The sequence below is a fragment of the Heptranchias perlo genome, chromosome 21 (genome assembly GCF_035084215.1).
Source record: "Heptranchias perlo isolate sHepPer1 chromosome 21, sHepPer1.hap1, whole genome shotgun sequence".
Taxonomy (NCBI): domain Eukaryota; kingdom Metazoa; phylum Chordata; class Chondrichthyes; order Hexanchiformes; family Hexanchidae; genus Heptranchias; species Heptranchias perlo.
Genome location: NC_090345.1, coordinates 32,480,499 through 32,501,188, shown reverse-complemented (window position 1 = coordinate 32,501,188; position 20,690 = coordinate 32,480,499). Strand labels below are relative to the sequence as shown.

At 43.7% G+C, this 20,690-nt stretch overlaps 1 protein-coding gene across 1 annotated transcript in view; it reads left to right on the top strand.

The window, feature by feature from the left end:
• The first annotated feature begins 7,882 nt into the window (after window positions 1-7,882).
• LOC137340238 (cilia- and flagella-associated protein 46) overlaps window positions 7,883-20,690 on the top strand; it is a 303,329-nt gene continuing 290,521 nt past the window's right edge. The window contains exon 1 of the mRNA XM_068002660.1: window positions 7,883-8,167. Within this exon, the coding sequence (XP_067858761.1) occupies window positions 8,113-8,167 (55 nt within the window). The 5' untranslated portion in view covers window positions 7,883-8,112. The remainder of the gene's footprint in view (window positions 8,168-20,690) is intronic.

Genomic DNA, 20,690 nt, shown 5'->3' with positions numbered 1-20,690 from the left:
CTTATTGATTATTTTCTGCACCTGTTTATGACACTTCAATGATCTATGTACCTGAACCCCTAAGTCCCTTTGGACATCCACTGTTTTTAACTTTTTACCATTTAGAAAGTACCCTGTTCTATCCTTTATTGATCCAAAGTGGATGACCTCACATTTGTCTACATTGAATTCCATTTGCCACAGTTTTGCCCATTCACCTAATCTATCAATATCGCTTTGTAATTTTGTGTTTTCATCTACACTGCTTACAATGCCACCAATCTTTGTGTCATCGGCAAACTTAGATATGAGACTTTCTATGCCTTCATGTAAGTCATTAATAAATATTGTGAATAATTGAGGCCCCAAGACAGATCCCTGCGGGACTCCACTAGTCACATCCTGCCAATGTGAGTACCTACCCATTATCCCTACTCTCTGTCGCCTTTCACTCAGCCAACTTCCTAACCAAGTCCATACTTTTCCCTCGATTCCATGGGCTTCTTTCTTAGCTAACAGTCTCTTATGTGGGACCTTATCAAATGCTTTCTGGAAGTCCATATAAATAACATCCATTGACATTCCCCTGTCCACTACTTTAGTCACCTCTTCAAAAAATTCAATCAGGTTTGTCAGGCACGACCTACCTTTCACAAATCCATCTAAAAATCCATCTGGGAGTATATGTGCACAAATTATTAAAGGTGGCAGGGCAGGTTGAGAAATCGGTTAAGAAAGCAAACAGGATCCAGGGGTTTATAAATGGAGGCATAGAGTACAAAAGCAAGGAGGTTTTGATGAACCTTTATAAAACACTGGTTCGGCCACAACTGGAGTATTGTGTCCAATTCTGGGCACCGCACTTTAGGAAGGATGTGAAGGCCTTAGAGAGGGTGTGGAAGAGATTTACTAGAATGATTCCAGGACTTCAGTTACGTGGATAGACTGGAGAAGCTGAGGTTGTTCTCCTTCGAGCAGAGAAAGTTGAGAGGGGATTTGATAGAGGTATTCAAAATCATGAAGGGTCAAGATAGAGAGAAACTGTTCCCATTGGCAGATTGGTCAAGAACCAGAGGACATGGATTTAAGGTGATTGGCAAAAGAACCAAAGGCGACATGAGAAAAAACTATTTACACAGCGAGTGGTTAGGATCTGGAATGCACTGCCTGAGGGGGTGGTGGAGGCAGATTCAATCGTGGCTTTCAAAAGGGAATTGGATAAGTACTTGAAGGGAAAAAATTTGCAGGGCTACGGGGATAGGGCGGGAAAGTGGGACTAGCTGGATTGCTCTTGCAGAGAGCCGGCATGGACTCGATGGGCTGAATGGCCTCCTTCGTGCAGCAACCATTCTATGATTCTATGATTAAATGCTATTCCCAGGCTTCAGATCATCGATAATAGAGACATCTACAAATGTGCTTGAAAAGATAATCACCTCCCTAGTATCAGGAAAGGCTGCAGGGAAAGATGGAATTCCAGCTGATGTATTGAAACAAGGAGCACGGGTTGTTCTTAAACAACCGCACAATTCTTGCTTGCATGCTGGAGGGAAGAAGGGGTACCACAAGATTCAAAAAGATGCCAACGTCATTCCATTGCACAAAAACAAAGGAGATCGGAGTGATTGCAACAACTATAGGAGAATTTATCTCCTTAGTGTTGCTGGGAAGGCATTCTTAAAAGATTGCAAGTACTTGCTGAACGTGTTTACCCAGAGAGTTACTGCTGCGTCCATGTTGGTAGATCAACTACCAACATAGTCTTTGCACTAAAGCAACTACAAGAAAAACGTCAAGAGCAGGGTAAACCTCTTTACATGGCCTGTATAGATCTTACAAAAGCTTTTGACCTGGTTGGCAGAAAGATCCTTTTCCAATTGCTGGGAGAGTTGGTTGTCCCCCAAACCCCCTCCCCTAACCTCCTAGGTCTGATTCACTCCTTCCATGATCGTATGAAGAAGTAAAATCCAGTACAATGGTAATCAATCCACAGTGGTGTCAAACAGCGATGGGTTTTGGCACCAACGTTCTTTGGTATATTCTTTTCTCTGCTGTATTGTTATGCTTCCTCAACTATTGCTGAAGGTGTATTACTCCATACAAGATCAGATGGAAAACTTTTTAATGTTGCTTGCCTAAGAGCAAAAAGCGAAACCAAACACCTGTTGATAAGAGAACTTCTCTTCAATGACGATGCAGTGCTGGTGGGACACAATGAACTGGAGCTTAAACAACTTTGCAATAGCCTTTCCTTAGCTTGCGATGAATTTGGACTAACCATCAGTCTAAAGAAAACAGTGATTATGGCACATGGTGTGTTGACTGCACCAGAAGTTTCAAAAGCTAACACCATGCTAGAAGTAGTGCACAAGTTCTGCTACCTAGGATCAATTGCATCAGATAACTTATTTCTGGATTACGAGCTAAACCCTTGTACCAGAAAGGTGGCAACCACATTCGGCCAATTGCTAAAAATGTGTGGAATAATGGGAAATTAACATTGAACACTAAGATACAGGTCTACCAAATGTGCGTCCTGCTGTATGGTAGCAAGACCTGGATCACCTAGAGCAGGCATGAGAGAAGACTACACTCTTTCCACATCTGCTGTCTCAGCCGTTTTTTAAATATCAAGTGGGAAGACAAATTTCCTAACAGCAAAGTACTTGAGGAAGCTAAGGTTTCCAAGTCTAATAACTTTTCTCAAGCACAGAAGCCAGTGGTGGCTTAGTCATCTATATCAGATGGAAGATGGGCGCATTGCAAAGAATCTCTTGTATGGAGAACTTGCAGATGCTTTAACGCTACAGGGCTGACCTAGGCTCAGGTTTAAAGGTGTTTGGAAGAAGGACTTGAATACTTTCAACATTGATACCGCCATTTGGGAAGATATGGCTAATGACAGGCCACACTGGATGGATGCGCTGCATCAGGGAGCCACTGAGGCTGAAGAGAGGTGGCTCCGAGAAAGAGATGAGAGCAAAGAGGAAATTGCATCAGCCCTTAAGATTTAATACTGCACAGGCATTGTCATCTGCCCCTGTGATTTATACCTGTGCCATCTATGGCAAGGACTGTCACTCGAGAATTGGACTCTTCAGCCAGTCACAATGTTGTAGCATGCAAAATAACTGAACTACTTTAGCGCTTACACCATTCTTGTTCAAGGTGGACAGCTGCTGTCAGTTTGTGGCATTTGGGGGATGTAAACTTGGATCAATTGGGAAGACATGGCGAAAATTTCCAGAATTATTTTTAGCTTTGGAGATTTTCAACTGATCCACTGGAGGGCAGAAGTCCAACAGCACATAATATTGATTGATCTTTTTAGTTACTGAAATCACATTAAGAGGTTTGAAGGATGAAGATCAAGCTCACTGATGTATTAGTGCTGTGCAGATCATCAATTGTCACTGCAGCACATTCTGAATTTTATAACAACTATTATCACGGACAGTGCTGTCAACTCCATGAATTGATGCAACCATGATGCATAGTTGGAAGAAGTTTTTTTAACCTAAATTATTATCGTGAGACTAGAGAGAAACAGCTTGGAAAAGCCTTCTTATGTCTTCTTGCTGCTTCTCTGGATTTATGAGGTTAACTGTCCAATTGGATTTATAGACAGCAATTGATAATGGCAATCACTCTGTTTGAGTAGAGGCACAAGTAGAGGCATCTAAAGTCTGATTTTATCTGTGTAGGTCTGTAGATTTAGAGAGAAATTCAAACAGATTTGAAGTTTCCATTTTAAGAGAATGTCCAGGTGCCCTGCTCCAACACTCATGCCAATGCTGCTCTATAACTGGTCACTAGGAGGAGCCCATAAATGATTTACTTGCCCTCTGATTTCCCTCACTCCCTCCATTGGCAGAAAACACACACTGCTAGACCATATAGTTCAGGCTAGACCATCAGTCGAACTTATTACAAGAAAGATCTTCACACATCAGCAAAGATAAATGCAGCAGAAAAATATTAAACTTACACAATCTTCAATCCCTACTGCTCACTCCCGCATCTATGCCTACTCAACACTGGGGGCCATGGACTAAAGTGCTCCTGGGGCATGACTGGTCTAGCCATCCACCGCCACAAAAAGTAATAATGTGTGTTTTTCTCCACAACCAAACTTTCCACTATTCCAGGTGGTAAAGGACAATCTCAGATTCCTTTTTCTCAGTGACAAACCACCTTGTCACGCTTCTTTTCCCTGCCTGCTCCATCCTCACCTTAAAACTAAATGTGATTTATTTTCTTTGTCTCCGTGTCATGGATTTTATCCGCATGTGACTGGTGCTGAGATTACTATGGGTATCCACAGTGGCAGGCATGTGTTCAGCCCACGTATCTCTTTGATTCCACCTGATGGCTTTCAGCTTAAAGCATCATCAGTTTCCTGTGAGACTTGCATTTGCCATTACAATCAGCAAATCTCAAGGACAAATCATGTAGTACATTGAACTCTATCTGCTGCAGACTGTTTTTTTTCCCATGGGCATTTTTATGTTGCTATGTCCCATATAGCAGTAATATTGTGTACCATGAAGTTTTTGATTGATTACATTTTTTGCTTCAAAGACAACTGCTGGGTTTCTGTGTTCACCTGAGATTGTAATACACTTTTGTCATTTTGTATTTATTTATCATTCCTTGGATGTTTATGTCCCGTTTCTTTGCAATTAACTGTTCACAGAGATACATGTTTGAGTGCTGGGTCTTTTGCAACTTTTCCATTCTTTTGCAATTGCACTGCACAACAATTAACTTTGGAATTAACAACGCAATTGTTTTGCACATTCAAACAATTGTCTGTTTGTATGTTAGGTGCGTGGAGACAAATTGTTTCAAAAGTAGATAGTTTAGGGGATTTCATGTTACTACTAAACCTATCCTCATTGTTAATTGTCATATTTCTTTTCAATGTTTAGTGTTGGAAAAAAGATTGGATGGCTCATTCCAGAATGTTTGAGTTGGCTGTGAGTCAATGGAAACTTATGCCTGTCCTGGAAATGTAAAGTAAACGGTTCTTCAAGCGGGAGGATGATTCTGACCAATGGCATGATTTATATGCTGAAGGTGTCAATTATGCTATAATTTACAATCATGTTGCTTACATTGTGCATTTACTGGACAAATCTTCTCCTGATGCACTGATTGTTGATGGTCCTCGGTGCTGTGGCTGCACAATTCTGTGTTCATATGTTCTACTGGCATTGAAGTTGAAATGGTTGGAGATATTACACTCATTTTTGAATTTCTGAAGAAAACACCTCTGACGGAGACTTGTTAATACTGTAGCTGTGTCGATATGGATGGTGGGAGCACAATTTGCCAGCGAATTTCTACAGATAAACTTTATCCTTCTGCTGATATGGAGCAGCGCTTGCCCAACTGTTAGAGACAAATGTAAGGGAATATGTTGCAGATACTGACCATAATATGATTGAATTCTATATTAGGTTTGAAAGGGAGAAGGGAAAGTCTCAAACCAAAGTCAGGCAAACTTCGAAAGTATGAGAAAGGAATTGATCACAGTAAACTGGGCTGAACTGTTAACTGTTAATGGGTAAGCCTAGAGACAGATAGTGGGAAGTATTCAAAGAAGTATTTGGTACAATACAAAACTGGTACATACCAGTAAATGGCAAAGGCTCCACTTGTGTAGTTAAGCAACCATGGTTAACAAATGAGGTAAGAGAAAGTATCAAGTTCTGTTCTTCTCTGTGATGGGAATTCCGTTTGTCTCTTTTACCTTATTCACCTTCATTGTTTTCTGTTTCCCTTCTCGTGTTTGATCAGATCTTTACTTGTCCCATTACCACTCTCCTTGCCTTGTACCATCATCACATTTGTCATTTAAACACTCCTGCCCTCCACCCTATCATAGACTATCTCTTTAGTTCTTTCCTCCCTTCCCCTTACCCCACCCCCTGCTTTGCTTGGCTCTGTACTTGTTTAAAAACTGTTATATCTTTTACTTCTTCCAGTTCTGATGTAAACGTTAACTCTGTTTCTTTCTCCACAGATGCTGCCTGACTTGCTGAGTATTTCCAGCACTTTCTGTTTTTATTTCAGATTTCCAGCATCTGCAGTGTTTTGCTTTTCACTCAGGAAAAATAGATTGGCCTTCAAGGGGGTACAATGCAGATTCATCAAAATGATACCAGGGCTTAAAGCATTAAATTATGAAGATAGGTTGTGTAAACTTGGGTTGTATTCCCTTGAGTTTCAAAAGTTGAGGGGTGATCTAATTGAGGTGTTTAAAATGATAAAAGGATTCGAGAGGGTAGATACAGAAAAACCTTTTCCTCTGGTTGGGGTTATTCAGAACAAGGGGGCATCATCTTAAAATTAGAGCTAAGCCATTTAAGAGTGAAATCAGGAGACACTTCTTCACACAAAGGTTAGTGGAAACCTGGAACTTGCTCCCCCAAAAAGCTAAAAGACTATGGATGCTGGGTCAATTGAATTTTTCAAGACTGTGATTGATGGATATTTGTTAGGTAAGGGTAGAGAAAGAACTTGCATTTATATATCATATTTTATGACCTCAGGACATCCCAAAGAGCATTACAACCAATGAAGTATTTTTGAAGTGTGTAGTCACTGTTGTAATGTAGGAAACGTGGCAGCCAATTTGTGCACAGCAAGGTCCCACAAACAGCAATTGATAATGGTTAGATAATCTGTTGTTTTGTGATGTTGGTTGAGGGATAAATATTGGTCAAGACACCAGGGAGAACCTCCCCTGCTCTTCTTCAAAATAGTGCCATGGGATCTTTTACATCCTGCTGAAAGGGCAGACTTAAATTTAACATCTCATCTGACAGACTCTGATAGTGCAGCACTCCCTCAGTACTGCACTAGAGTGTCAGCCTAGATTTTGTGCTCAAGTCTCTGGAGTGGGATTTAACACATAGCCTTCTGACTCAGAGGCAAAAGTGTGACTACCGAGCCATGGTTGACAAACAAAGGGATATGAGCAAAGTGGAGTTGAGGTACAGATCGGCCATGATCTAATTGGATGGAGGAACAGGCTCAGGAGTTAGATGGCCTCCTGTTCAAAGGTTCATGCGAATATATATCTCAAACTAACTTCTCAAACTTCACCGCTTACTCCCAAAGCAGATGTGCCTGGTCACCCTCAACTGAGGACCAAGGGTGCAAGCCTGAAATGTTTAACTTGTTCTCTCCACAGATTCCACCTGACCTGCTGACTGTTTCCAGCATTTTCTTTCTTTTTGTTTGTTTCAAGTTACCAGCAACCGCAGTATTTCGCCTTTTGTTACGGCTGCACGAAGTCTGGTCAGTTTGAGCCGCCGTGGACGCCGGAGCGTCCCGTTGCCTGGATACAGGCGGCGGCGAACACTCAAACTGCCGGAGCCGAACGGGTTGATCGGACAGGGATTGTGTGTGTCGCTTTCCCGAGGCCTCTGGTTTGCAGGAGTCGGCGCTGCGATAACTAATAGATCGGGTCCCGGGTTATATTCACCGCCAGCCGCGGGCCCCCGGGTTATATTCACCGCCAGCCGCGGGCCCCCGGGTTATATTCACCGCCAGCCGCGGGCCCCCGGGTTATATTCACCGCCAGCCGCGGGCCCCCGGGTTATATTCACCGCCTGCCCCGGGCCCCGGGTTATATTCACCGCCAGCCGCGGGCCCCCGGGTTATATTCACCGCCAGCCGCGGGCCCCCGGGTTATATTCACCGCCTGCCCCGGGCCCCGGGTTATATTCACCGCCAGCCGCGGGCCCCCGGGTTATATTCACCGCGGCCCCCGGGTTATATTCACCTCCAGCCGCGGGCCCCCGGGTGATATTCACCGCCAGCCGCGGGACCCCGGGTTATATTCACCGCCAGCCGCGGGCCCCCGGGTTATATTCACCGCGGGCCCCCGGGTTATATTCACCGCCAGCCGCGGGCCCCCGGGTTATATTCACCGCGGGCCCCCGGGTTATATTCACCGCGGGCCCCGGGTTATATTCACCGCCTGCCCCGGGCCCCGGGTTATATTCACCGCCAGCCGCGGGCCCCCGGGTTATATTCACCGCCTGCCGCAGCGCCTTTTGTTCGGTTTTGTTGTGAGATTTGAAAACCTGCACCGGCGGATATTCCAAACGCGGCTGCAGGATGGATATGAGCATCAGACACCTGTTAGCAGCAGCGGCGGGGATCTGCGACAGAGGTACTTAAACTCCATTCCCTCTGTACTGAAGTCAGGGACAGCGCCGAGTTCAGACTGGGGGTACCGGGGATGGAAAGTGTTGTCGAGGTTATGATGTTACGGGCTGCTCCCTCTGTGTAGAAGCGATGCAGCTGCATTGACACACTCCACACAGGTTTAACATGGGTGCCGAGCTGAAACCATTTCGCTACCGCATTAAAACTTGGGAGTGTAAATTGGGTGGAAAAGGCCTGATCTGATCGGGCACTGGAGGTAGACCGCCTCCTCCGGGGGGGGGGGGGGTCTCACTCTGCTTTTTACGGTGACTTTACCTTTACACTAACTGTAGTCTTGATGCAAAATGACGCTGCTTCGCACTCGCCCTACAGTTGTATGGGAAATACACTTACATGCAACTGCTCCCTGGGCAAGGGAAGTGATGCTCTGCCAACTGGCATCTAAATACTCGTTAGATTAGGAGAAGAGTTGACATAGCATTGGACTCTCTTTTAAACTTGTACTGCTTTAGAACATAAGAAATAGGAGCTGGAGTAGGCCTTATGGCCCCTTGAGCCTTCTCTGTCATTCAACAAGATCAGGGCTGACCTTCAACCCTCAACTCCACTTCCCTGCCCGATCCCCATATCCCTTGATTACCCTAGAGACAAAAATGTATCTATCTCAGCCTTGCATATACTCAATGACTCACTATCCATAGCCTTCTGGGGTAGAGAATTCTAAAATATCAACCCTCTGAGTGAAGAAATTCTTCCTTATCTCAGTACGAAATGGCCGACCCCTTATCCTGCGACAATGTCCCCTAGTTCTAGACTCTCCAGTCAGCGGAAACAACCTCTCAGCATCTACCCTGTCAAGCCCCCTCAGAATCTTACATGTTTCAATGCAATCTCCTCTCGTTCTTCTAAACTCCAAAGAGTATAAGCTCAATCTCTCCTCATAGGACAACCCCCTCGTCCCAGGAATCAATCTAGTGAACCTTTGTTGCACCGCCTCAAAGGCAAGTATATCCTTCCTTAGATAAGGAGGCCAAAACTGTACACAGTTTTCCAGATGAGGCCTCACCAAAGTCCTGTACAATTGTAGTAAGACTTCCTTATTCTTGTACTCCAGCCCCTTTGCAATAAAGGCCAACATGCTATTTGCCTTCCTAATTGCTTGCTGTACCTGCATGCTAACTTTTTGTATTTCTTGTATGAAGACACCCAAGTGCCTCTGAACACCAACATTTAATAGTTTCTCACCATTTAAAAAATATCCTGTTTTTCTATTTTTTTCTACCAAAGTGAATAACCTCACATTTCCCCACATTATACTCTATCTGCCACCTTGCTCACTCACCTAACCAATATGTCCCTTTGCAGACTCTGTGTCCTTCTCACAGCTTACTTTCTCACCTACCTTTGTATCACCAGCAAATTTGGATACATTACACTTGGTCCCTTTGTCTAAATCATTAATATAGATTGTGGCACCGCAGTTACAGCCTGCCAATCTGAAAATGACCTGTTTATCCCTACTCTTTGTTTTCTGTCCATTAACCAATCCTCAATCCATGTTAATATATTACCCCCAACCCCATGAGCCCTTATCTTGTGTAGCAATCTTTTATGTGGCACCTTATCGAATGCCTTTTGAAAGTCCAAATGTCTTACATCCACTGGTTCCCCTTTATCTACCCTGCTAGTTACATCCTCAAAAAACTCTAATAAATTTGTTAAACATGATTTCCCTTTCATAATACCATTTTGACTCTGCCTAATCATATTATGATCATCTAATTGCCCTGTTACCACTTCCTTAATAACTGATTCCAGCATTTTCCCGACGACTGATGTCAGGCTAACTGGTTTGTAGTTCCCTGTTTTCTCTCTCCCTCCTTTCATGAATAGCAGGGTTACATTTGCTACCTTCCAATCCGCTGGGACCGTTCTAGAATCTAGGGAATTTTGAAAGATCACAACCAATGTATCCACTATCTCTGCAGCCACCTCTTTTAGAACCCTAGGATTTAAGCCATTAGGTCCAGGGGATTTATCATCTTTTAGTCCCATTAGTTTCTCCAGTATTTTTTCTCTACTGATACTAATTACTTTAAATTCCTCACTCTCATTAGCCCCTTGGTCCCCCCGCTATGTCTGTTATGCTTTTTGTGTCTTCCACTGTGAAGACAGATACAAAATATTTGTTTAACGTCTCTGCCATTTCCTCATTCCCCATTATAATTTCTCCTGTCTCAGCCTCTAAGGGACCAACGTTTACTTTTGCTACTATCTTCTGTTTTACATACTTGTAGAAGCTCTGACAATCTGTTTTTATATTTCTTGTTAGTTTGCTTTCATGTTCTATTTTCTCCCGTTTTATCAATTTTTTGGTCATCCTTTGCTGGTTTGTAAAACTCTCCCAATCCTCAGGTTTAATAGTCTTCTTGGCAACATTTTAATCTACTACTATCCTTAACTTCTTATTTAGCCACGGATGAATCACTTTTCTCATGGAGTTTTTATTTCTCTATGGAATTTATATTTGTGAGAATATTGAAATATTTCTTTAAATGTATGCCATTGCTTATCTACCATCATACCTTTTAATCTAATATCGCAATCTGCCTTTGCCAACTCACCCCTCATACCTATGTAATTGACTTTATTTAAGTTTAAGACTCTAGTTTCTGAAGTAAGTATTGGCCCCTTAAAAACTGAAAGTGCGGATATTGTCATTGACAATGGGGGAATGGCGGACATGTTGAAGGATTACTTTGTGTCAGTATTTACAGTAAAAAAAAAAGAGGATAGCATGCCGGAAATCCCAAGAAAACTAATATTGAATCGGGGACAGGGACTCGATAAAATTAATATAAGTAAAGCAACAGTAATGAAGAAAATAATAGCACTAAAGAGTGACAAATCCCCAGGACCAGATGGTTTCCATCTCAGGGTTTTAAAGGAAGTAGGTGAGCACATTGCAGATGCCCTAACTATAATCTTTCAAAGTTCTCTAGATTCAGGAACTGTCCCTCTGGATTGGAAAATTGCACATGTAAACTCTGCTTTTTAAGAAAAGAGAGAGAGAGGGAAACCAGGGAATTATAGACCAGTTAGCCTAACATCTGTTGTGGGGAAAATGCTGGCGTCTATAATTAAGGATAGGGTGACTGAACACCTTGAGAATTTTCAGTTAATCAGAGACAGCCAGCGTGGATTTGTGAAAGGTAGGACGTGCCTGACAAACTTGATTGAATTTTTTGAAGAGGTGACTAAAGTAGTGGACAGGGGAATGTCAATGGATGTTATTTATATGGACTTCCAGAAGGCATTTGATAAGGTACCACATAAGAGACTGTTAGCTAAGATAGAAGCCCATGGAATCGAAGGAAAAGTACAGACTTGGTTAGGAAGTTGGCTGAGCGAAAGGCGACAGAGAGTAGGGATAATGGGTAGGTACTCACATTGGCAGGATGTGACTAGTGGAGTCCCGCAGGGTTCTGTCTTGGGGCCTCAATTATTCACAATATTTATTAACGACTTAGATGAAGGCATAGAAAGTCTCATATCTAAGTTTGGCGATGACACAAAGATTGGTGGCATAGTAAGCAGTGTAGATGAAAACACAAAATTACAAAGCGATATTGATAGATTAGATGAATGGGCAAAACTGTGGCATATGGAATTCAATGTAGACAAATGTGAGGTCATCCACTTTGGATCAATAAAGGATAGAACAGGGTACTTTCTAAATGGTAAAAAGTTAAAAACAGTGGATGTCCAAAGGGACTTAGGGGTTCAGGTACATAGATCATTGAAGTGTCATAAACAGGTGCAGAAAATAATCAATAAGACTAATGAAATGCTGGCCTTTATATCTAGAGGTCTAGAGTACAAGGGGGCAGAAGTTATGCTGCAGCTATACAAAACCCTGGTTTGACCGCACCTGGAGTACTGTGAGCAGTTCTGAGCACCGCACCTTCGGAAGGACATATTGGCTTTGGAGGGAGTGCAGCGTAGGTTTACTAGAATGATACCCGGATTGCAAGGGTTAAGTTACGAAGAGCGATTAAGCAAATTGGGGTTGTATTCTCTGGAGTTTCGAAGGTTGAGGGGTGATCTGATCGAAGTTTATAAGATATTAAGGGCACGGATAGGGTGGATAGAGAGAAACTATTTCCGCTGGTTGGGGATTCTAGGAGTAGGGGGCACAGTGTAAAAATTAGAGCCAGACCTTTCAGGAGCGAGATTAGAAAACATTTCTACACACAAAGGGTGGTAGAAGTTTGGAACTCTCTTCTGCAAATGGCAATTGATACTAGCTCAATTGCTAAATTTAAATCTGAGATAGATAGCTTTTTGGCAATCAAAGGTATTAAGGGATATGGGCCAAAGGCAGGTATATGGAGTTAGATCACAGATCAGCCATGATCTCATCAAATGACGGAGCAGGCACGAGGGGCTGAATGGCCTACTCCTGCTCCTATGTTCCTAAGTATGTCACTCTTAAACTCAATGTGAAATTCTATCATATTGTGATGACTCTTACCCAGAGGATCCTTTACTGTGAGATTACTAATTAACCCTGTCACATTACATAGTAGAAGATCCAAAATAGCCTGTTCTCTGGTTTGTTCCATGACGTATTGTTCCAGGAAACTGTCTTGAATGCATTCCACTAATTCGTCCTCCAGACTACCTTTGGCAATTTGATTTGTCCAATCTGTATGTAGATTAAAGTTCCCCACGATTATTGCTATACCTTCCAAGCCCCTATTATTTCTTGATTAATACTCTGTCCAAGGGTATAGCTACTATTAGGGGGCCTATAAACTGCTCCCACCATTGTTTTCCCATCTTGTTATTTCTTATTTCCACTCATACTGATTCTACTTCCTGATCTTCTGAGCCAAGATCCTTTCTCACCAGTGTCTTTATGTCATCCTTTATTATCAGGGCTACATCCTCTCCTTTTCCATTCTGTCTGTCTTTTCAGGACATCAAGTACCCTGGAATATTTAGTTCCCAACCTTGGTCACCTTATAACCATGTCTCTGTAATGGCTATTAGATCAAACCCATTTATCTCTATTTGTGCAACTAATTTGACTATTTTATTACAAGTGCATTCAGATAGAGAGAGCCTTTAATTTTAACTTCTTACCATTTTTCCCTGCTTTGACCATATTTGCAGCAGTATGAAAGACACACAGGGCCCGATTTTACCAGGGGTGCGGGTTCTCGGCGGGTAGGTCAGCGGGCGCGTTTTCAATGTGCCCGGTGAAATTAGTAGGTTGCCCGCGCGATCGTAGCAGGAAACACACCAATTGGATCCACTTACCTGCTCCTCCGGGTTCCCCGATGCTGATCTACGCGTCGGGCGGGCTGCGCATGCGCAGTAAGATCTGTCAGCTGGAGGCGCTCTATTTAAAGGGGCAGTCCTCCACTGACACATGCTGCAACAAGCAGCAAAAATTACAGCATGGAGCAGCCCAGGGGGAAGGCTGCTCCTAGTTTAATGATGCCTCATCCCAGGTATCATTAGATGGGGTGATGAGGAGGGGGAGGACAGAGATCTTCCCCCCAGCGGCCGGGAGGAAGCGGCCTGCCTCTGCCACCAAGAAGGCCTGGCTCGAGGTGGCAGAGGGGGTCACCTGCGCCACCAACATATCGCCCACCTGCATACAGTGCAGGAGGCGCTCCAATGACCTCAGTAGGTCAGCCACAGTGAGAACACGTAGTCTTTCCCCTACACTCCGTCTGCCACAACACTGCCCCCACCCCACATCTCCTTCGGCACTGCCAACACTACTCTGTCACATGACCCCTCATACCCACTCAAACCTCATCCTCATCTTGCCTGCACCTACTCACCTCGTGAGTACTCACCCCGCCACTACCACGCAACCCAATCCTCATACAATCTCATGGCTCTATCCCATACTCACCCTCTCGTTCATCTCTCTCACGGCCAGCCTCACTCAACCTGCCACCACCTGTGCTGCAGCCACAGGGCATGCATCACATATGTGCAGTAGGCAGCGTAAGGCAAACGTGTCGTGAGCATGAGGGGGATGCACAAGGGTGTTTGAGGGTTTGTCATGGTTCTTACTTCTATTGAATTAAAGAACAACTCACATCACACATTCTATTGGCTCCACTGCTGCCATGTCTTCGCGAATCCTGTCCGGTTTGTGCAATAATGCCCGCTCCTGGGTATCCCTATGAGGACCCACCACTGATGCCACCCAGTGTGTCACTGCAGAGTGGGTGTAGGTGTATTTGCAGGGCTCTTCTGCGCAGACGACTGAGAGACATCGGGGATGTCCCCGGTTGCAGCCTGGAAGGCTGTGGAGCAGAAGTTCGGGAGGGCAGTGGTGACTTTGACAGCGACAGGTAGGAAGATGGTGCACGGGCCAGCCAGGAGCAGCTCGGCATGAAAGAGGCTGCAGATGTCCACGGCTACATGGCGAGTGACTCTGAGCCTCCGTGTGCACTGCTGCTCAGAGAGGTCCAGGAGGCTGAGCCTCAGTCTGTGGAACGTGTGGCGAGGGTAGTGCCCTCTGCAACGCATCTCTCTCTGCAGTAGCCCTCCCTCCTGCTGTACAGGTGGATGTGTCACAGCACTCTGTTGTGGAGCTCCACGTGTCAGAGGTGGACGGCGTGGATGGCGAGGCTGGTGATGCTGTTCGCCCTCCGAGGAGGTCATGACTGCAGCTACGGCGGCCCCCATCCGCAAGAAGTACATTTGAGGGGGTCCGCAAGGTAGGTACATGTCTCCGGACCCTGGGGTAAGCGTGCAGGTTGGTGACTTCGACCGTCAGGAGGAGGGTGGTGGAGGCCAAACTTTGTCCCAAGTGACAGAGCGGCCTCCTGCAATGGCTGAGGGTCCCCCCCCGTCAAATGGACCTTTGCAGCTGCCACAGGCTGACGGCTGCAACACGTCCATTTCAACTGGGACTGTTTCCCCCAGTGTGTGAAACAGTCCCATGTTTATCCAAAATCACACACAGTCCCTTAATCAGGTCAGTTAATGACCTGAACAAGCAAAGTAAATACACTCAAGTGGCATCCCGCTGGCTTTAATTGCCTGTGGGATTCCCACCAGCGGGGGCTGCGCACGCACGTCAGCGCGGAACCCGGAAGTGGGGGGGATCGAGGCGCGATCCAGTCCCGCACCTGGATTTCGGGATTTTCGGGGCCCCCCCGCCGAGAACGCACCCGGTAGCGGGTGCTAAAATCGGGCCCACAGTGTGAGACTGCCTCCTGTGCCTCACGGGTACTGCTTCAGCGTTCCTTGGTTGACTGCTCCTGAATGATACCACACAGTTTGCATTGATATCAAGCTAATATCGACACAAGCTGCATGGTGTAATAGATCAATAAATTTTGCGATTATCAACTATTGGTGAAGTCTAAACAGTTAAGAATTAAAGGCTATTGCCCAAATTTGAGAACTTTTTTGGAAGAGTGTAAAATGTATTGAAACATTGTTGTTTTGTATTGTAAGTTATTCATGGACGCTAATGAGAATAGAGATAGAGGATGCAGCAAAAGATTTGGAGAATGATATAAATCTGCTATGCAACTGGGCAGTCAAACTGTCAATTAAATTTAATGCATAAATATACGAAGTGTTGCATATTGATTGAAAAAATGTACATTATCATCACTATAAAATTAATTAGATTGAATTGACAGAAGGACTCATTTAGAAAAGGACATAGGAGTGAAGGTTGTATCATCACTTTCAGTATCTGGATAAAGTGGCAAAACAATTAAGAAATCAAATAGAATACTGGGATATATAACCAGAACAGTAGAGTGCAGGTGAGGGGAAATTATGCTGTCATTATACAATGTGCTGCCCAGGCTGGGCACAAAAAGGAAAGGTTACGGATATGAGCAACGGGAGTCATTAGTGTGAAGGAGTTGAACAATGATGAACAATTAAACTGTCAAATCTGAAAAGGAGGAGGTTAAGGAAGGATTTAACTGAGGTATACAAAATATTAAGTGGTTTTGCTCAGGAACACTCTGAATATCCAAATTGAGCCAGAAACAGAAGAGATTTAGTTAAATTAGTGAGAAATAGTTTTAAAACAGATTATAGGAGGAATGTCTTTACTCAAAGAGTGATATTATTTTGGAACAATCTGCCAGGATGGGTTTGTTAAGCCAAGTGCTTTAGGGACTTGAAAAATGAGGTTGGATGCAATAAATGGGATGGGTAAGGTGCTGGAAGGATGTCCTTCGATGGGCAGTTTGGCAATTTCATGTCATTGACCTTTCTTCTGTTAAGTCTTTTTAGATCTTTAAGATGAAATCCTTAGGGAGTATAGTGTACAGGAGCCTCAACATATTATGCACAGTGTGATAGAACTTGGGTTTGCAACTGTAATTACTTCCCTGTTGAGTTCCTGACCTTGACTATGTAACAATGGTGAGGTACAATGGAGGTTAGCTGCTTCCTCACAGGGGGAGAGTTATCCTGTAATATACAAATATCTTTGAGCACTAAATTCAGATTGGTATTTGCTGATGCCTGTCAGTATGCTATCCTCTAACTTGGGATAGTGCATAGCATAATGAGACCCAAATAAGGGAAGGGGAGAAAATACTTTAGAGTGTCTAACAATTAAGCTTACAAGTAACTTTTGCTGATATTAGCAGGCAATATCGCGAACAATCATTTTGAGGCTATAGTATCTTCTCTCATTTTATAACCTTTTTGTCTTTAAGCATTTGGACAAACAAAAGATTTAGCATCTCATACAATCTTTTAGTAAATAAAATCTAGTACAATGTTATGTGCAAGGTACATAGGAACAGGGGTAGGCCATTCGGCCCCTCGAGCCTGCTCCACCATTTGATAAGATCATGGCTGATCTGTGATCTAATTCCGTATACCTGCCTTTGGCCCATATCCCTTAATACCTATGGTTGGCAAAAAGCTATCTATCTCAGATTTAAAATTAGCAATTGAGCTAGCACAATTGCCATTTGCGGAAGAGAGTTCCAAACTTCTACCACCCTTTGTGTTTAGAAGTGTTTTCTAATCTCACTCCTGAAAGGTCTGGCTCTAATTTTTAGACTGTGCCCCCTACTCCTAGAATCTCCAACCAGCAGAAATAGTTTCTCTCTATCCACCCTATCTGTTCCCCTTAATATCTTATAAACTTCGATCAGATCACCCCTTAACCTTCGAAACTCCAGAGAATACAACCCCAATTTGTGTAATCGCTCCTCGTAACTTAACCCTTAAAGTCCGGGTATCATTCTAGTAAACCGAGGCTGCTCTTTCTCCAAGGCCATTATGTCCTTCCGAAGGTGCGGTGCCCAGAACTGCTCACGGTACTCCAAGTGTGGTCTAACCAGGGTTTTGTATAGCTGCAGCATAACTTCTGCTCCCTTGTGCTCTAGTCCTCTAGATCTAAAGGCCAGCATTCCATTAGTCTTATTGATTATTTTCTGCACGTGTTCATGACACTTCAATGATCTATGTACCTGAACCCCTAAGTCCCTTTGGACATCCATTGTTTTTAACTTTTTACCATTTAGAAAGTACCCTGTTCTAACCTTTATTGATCCAAAGTAGATGACCTCACATTTGTCTACATTGAATTCCATATGCCACAGTTTTGCCCATTCACCTAATCTATTAATATCGCTTTGTAATTTTGTGTTTTCATCTACACTGCTTACAATGCCACCAATCTTTGTGTCATCGGCAAACTTAGATATGAGACTTTCTATGCCTTCATCTAAGTCATTAATAAATATTGTGAATAATTGAGGCCCCAAGACAGATCCCTGCGGGACTCCACTAGTCACATCCTGCCAATGTGAGTACCTACCCATTATCCCTACTCTCTGTCGCCTTTCGTTCAGCCAACCTCCTAATCAAGTCCGTACTTTTCCCTCGATTCTATGGGCTTCTCTCTTAGCTAACAGTGTTTTATGTGGGACTTTATCAAATGCCTTCTGGAAGTCCATATAAATAACATCCATTGTCATTCCCCTGTCCACTATTTTAGTCATCTCTTCAAAAAATTCAATCAGGTTTGTCAGGCACGTCCTATCTTTCACAAATCCACGCTGGCTGTCTCTGATTAACTGAAAATTTTCGAGGTGTTCAGTCACCCTATCCTTAATTACAGACTCCAGCATTTTCCCCACAACAGATGTTAGGCTAACTGGTCTATAATTCCCTGGTTTCTCTCTCTCTCCTTTCTTAAAAAGCAGAGTGACATATGCAATTTTCCAATCTAGAGGATGGTTCCTGAATCAAGAGAACTTAGAAAGATTATAGTTCGGGCAGCTGCAATGTGCTCACCTACTTCCTTTAAAACCCTGAGATGGAAACCATCTGGTCCTGGGGATTTGTCACTCTTCAGTGCTATTATTTTCTTCATTACTGTTGTTTTACTTATTTTAATTTTATTGAGTCCCTTTCTCCGATTCAATATTAGTTTTCTTGGGCTTTCCGGCACGCTATCCTCTTTTTCAACTGTAAATACTGACGCAAAGTAATTATTCAACATGTCCGCCATTTCCCCATTGTCAATGACAATATCCCCACTTTCAGTTTTTAAGGGGCCAACACTGCTCCTGACCACCCTCTTTTTCCTAATATAACTAAAAGTTTTTCGTATTGGTTTTGATATCCCTTGCAAGTTTCTTTTCATACTCTCTTTTTGTAGCTCTTACTATCTGTTTTGTGACCCTTTGTTGATCTTTTTATCTTTCCCATTCTCCAGGATCTGTGCCATTTTTTGCCTTTTTGTATGCCCTTTCCTTTTGTCTTATACTGTCCCTTACCTCTTTAGTTTGTCCATGGCTGTTTTTTTTGGCAAGTAGAGTTCTTGCCCCTCGGGTATAAACCGACTCTGTGTCACGTTAAATGTTTCTTTAAACATTTCCCACTGATCATCAGTCGTTTTACCCATTAACAGATTTGCCCAGTTTACTGTGGACAGTCTCTCTCTCATCCCATTGAAGTCGGCCTTATCCAAGTCTAGAATCTTAGCAGCTGATTCACTTTTTTCCCTTTCAAACACTACCTTGAACTCGATCATGTTATGATCACTATTGGATCGATGTTCACGCACAGTTAAGCTGTTAACTAAATCTGGTTCATTACTCATTACTAAATCTAGTACAGCTTGCCCCCTTGTTGCCTCTTGGACATACTGCTGTGGAAAACTATCCCAGACACACTCAAGAAATTCACTATCTTTCTGACAGTTGCTAGTCTGCTTTTCCCAATCTATGTGAAGGTTCAAGTCCCCCATTAAGACCACTATGCCTTTCTTACACGCTTATTTAATCTCTGCATTTATACAATCTAGCACTTCAGAGCTGCTCTCAGGGGTCCTGTACACAATTCCCACTATAGTCTTAGATCCTTTCCTATTTCTCAATTCAACCCACAAGGTCTCTGTTGGCTACTTACCTCTCATTATATCCTCCTTTATCATTGAAATGATTTCATCTCTAATCACTAAGGCTACTCCTCCCCCTCTTCCATTTTCCCTGCCTCTCTGGTATATTTAGTTCCCAATCCTGACCATCCTGCAGCCATGTCTCAGTAATAGCTATCATGTCATACCCTCCAATTTGAATTTGAACCTGTCGTTCATTTAATTTATTCCTTATACTCCGTGCGTTTGTATATAGAACTCTTAGTTCGGCCACACACCCTAGCCTGTCCTTCAGCTTTGATGCCGTGTTAATCGCTTTACACCTTTTAGTTTTCACTTTATCTGTAGTGCCTAAAGTTCACTCTCTTTCTGCTGCTCTACGCTTTTCCCTTTCACTTGTTCTTGAACAACTATTTGTACTGTTTGTATTGTAAATTTCCCCTGGATCCTCCCCTCTTGCTGCTTTCAACTTTACTCCCTTCTGACTCCCCGCTCAAGTTCCCATCCCCCTGCCACTCTAGTTTAAACCCTCCCCAACAGAGTAGCAAACCCCCCTGCGAGGATATTCGTCCTAGATCTGTTGAGGTGTGACCTGTCCGACTTGTACATGTCCCACATTCCCCAGAATCGGTCCCAATTCCTCAGGAATCTAAATCCCTCCTTCCTGCACCAACCCTCCAGCCATGCATTCATCTTGTCTATTCTCCTATTCCCATACTCACTAGCACGTGGCACTGGGAGTAATCCTTAGATTATTGCCCTTGAGGTCCTGTTTTTTAACTTATTTCCTAACTCCTTATATTCTGCTTGCAGGATCTCATCCTTCTTTTTACCTATGTCGTTGGTACCGATATGTACCATGACCTCTGGCTGTTCACCCTCCCCCCTCAGAATGTCCTGCAACCGTTCAGTGGCATCCATGACCCTGGCACCAGGGAGGCAACATACCATCCTGGAATCACGTTTGCGGCCACAGAAATGCTTGTCTGCTCCCCTAACTATAGAATCCCCTATCACAATTGCTCTCTCAATCTTTCTCCTCCCCCCTGTACAGCTGAGCCACCCAATGGTACTCTGGTCTTGGCTCTGGCTGCACTCCCCAGAGGAACCCTCTCCCCAC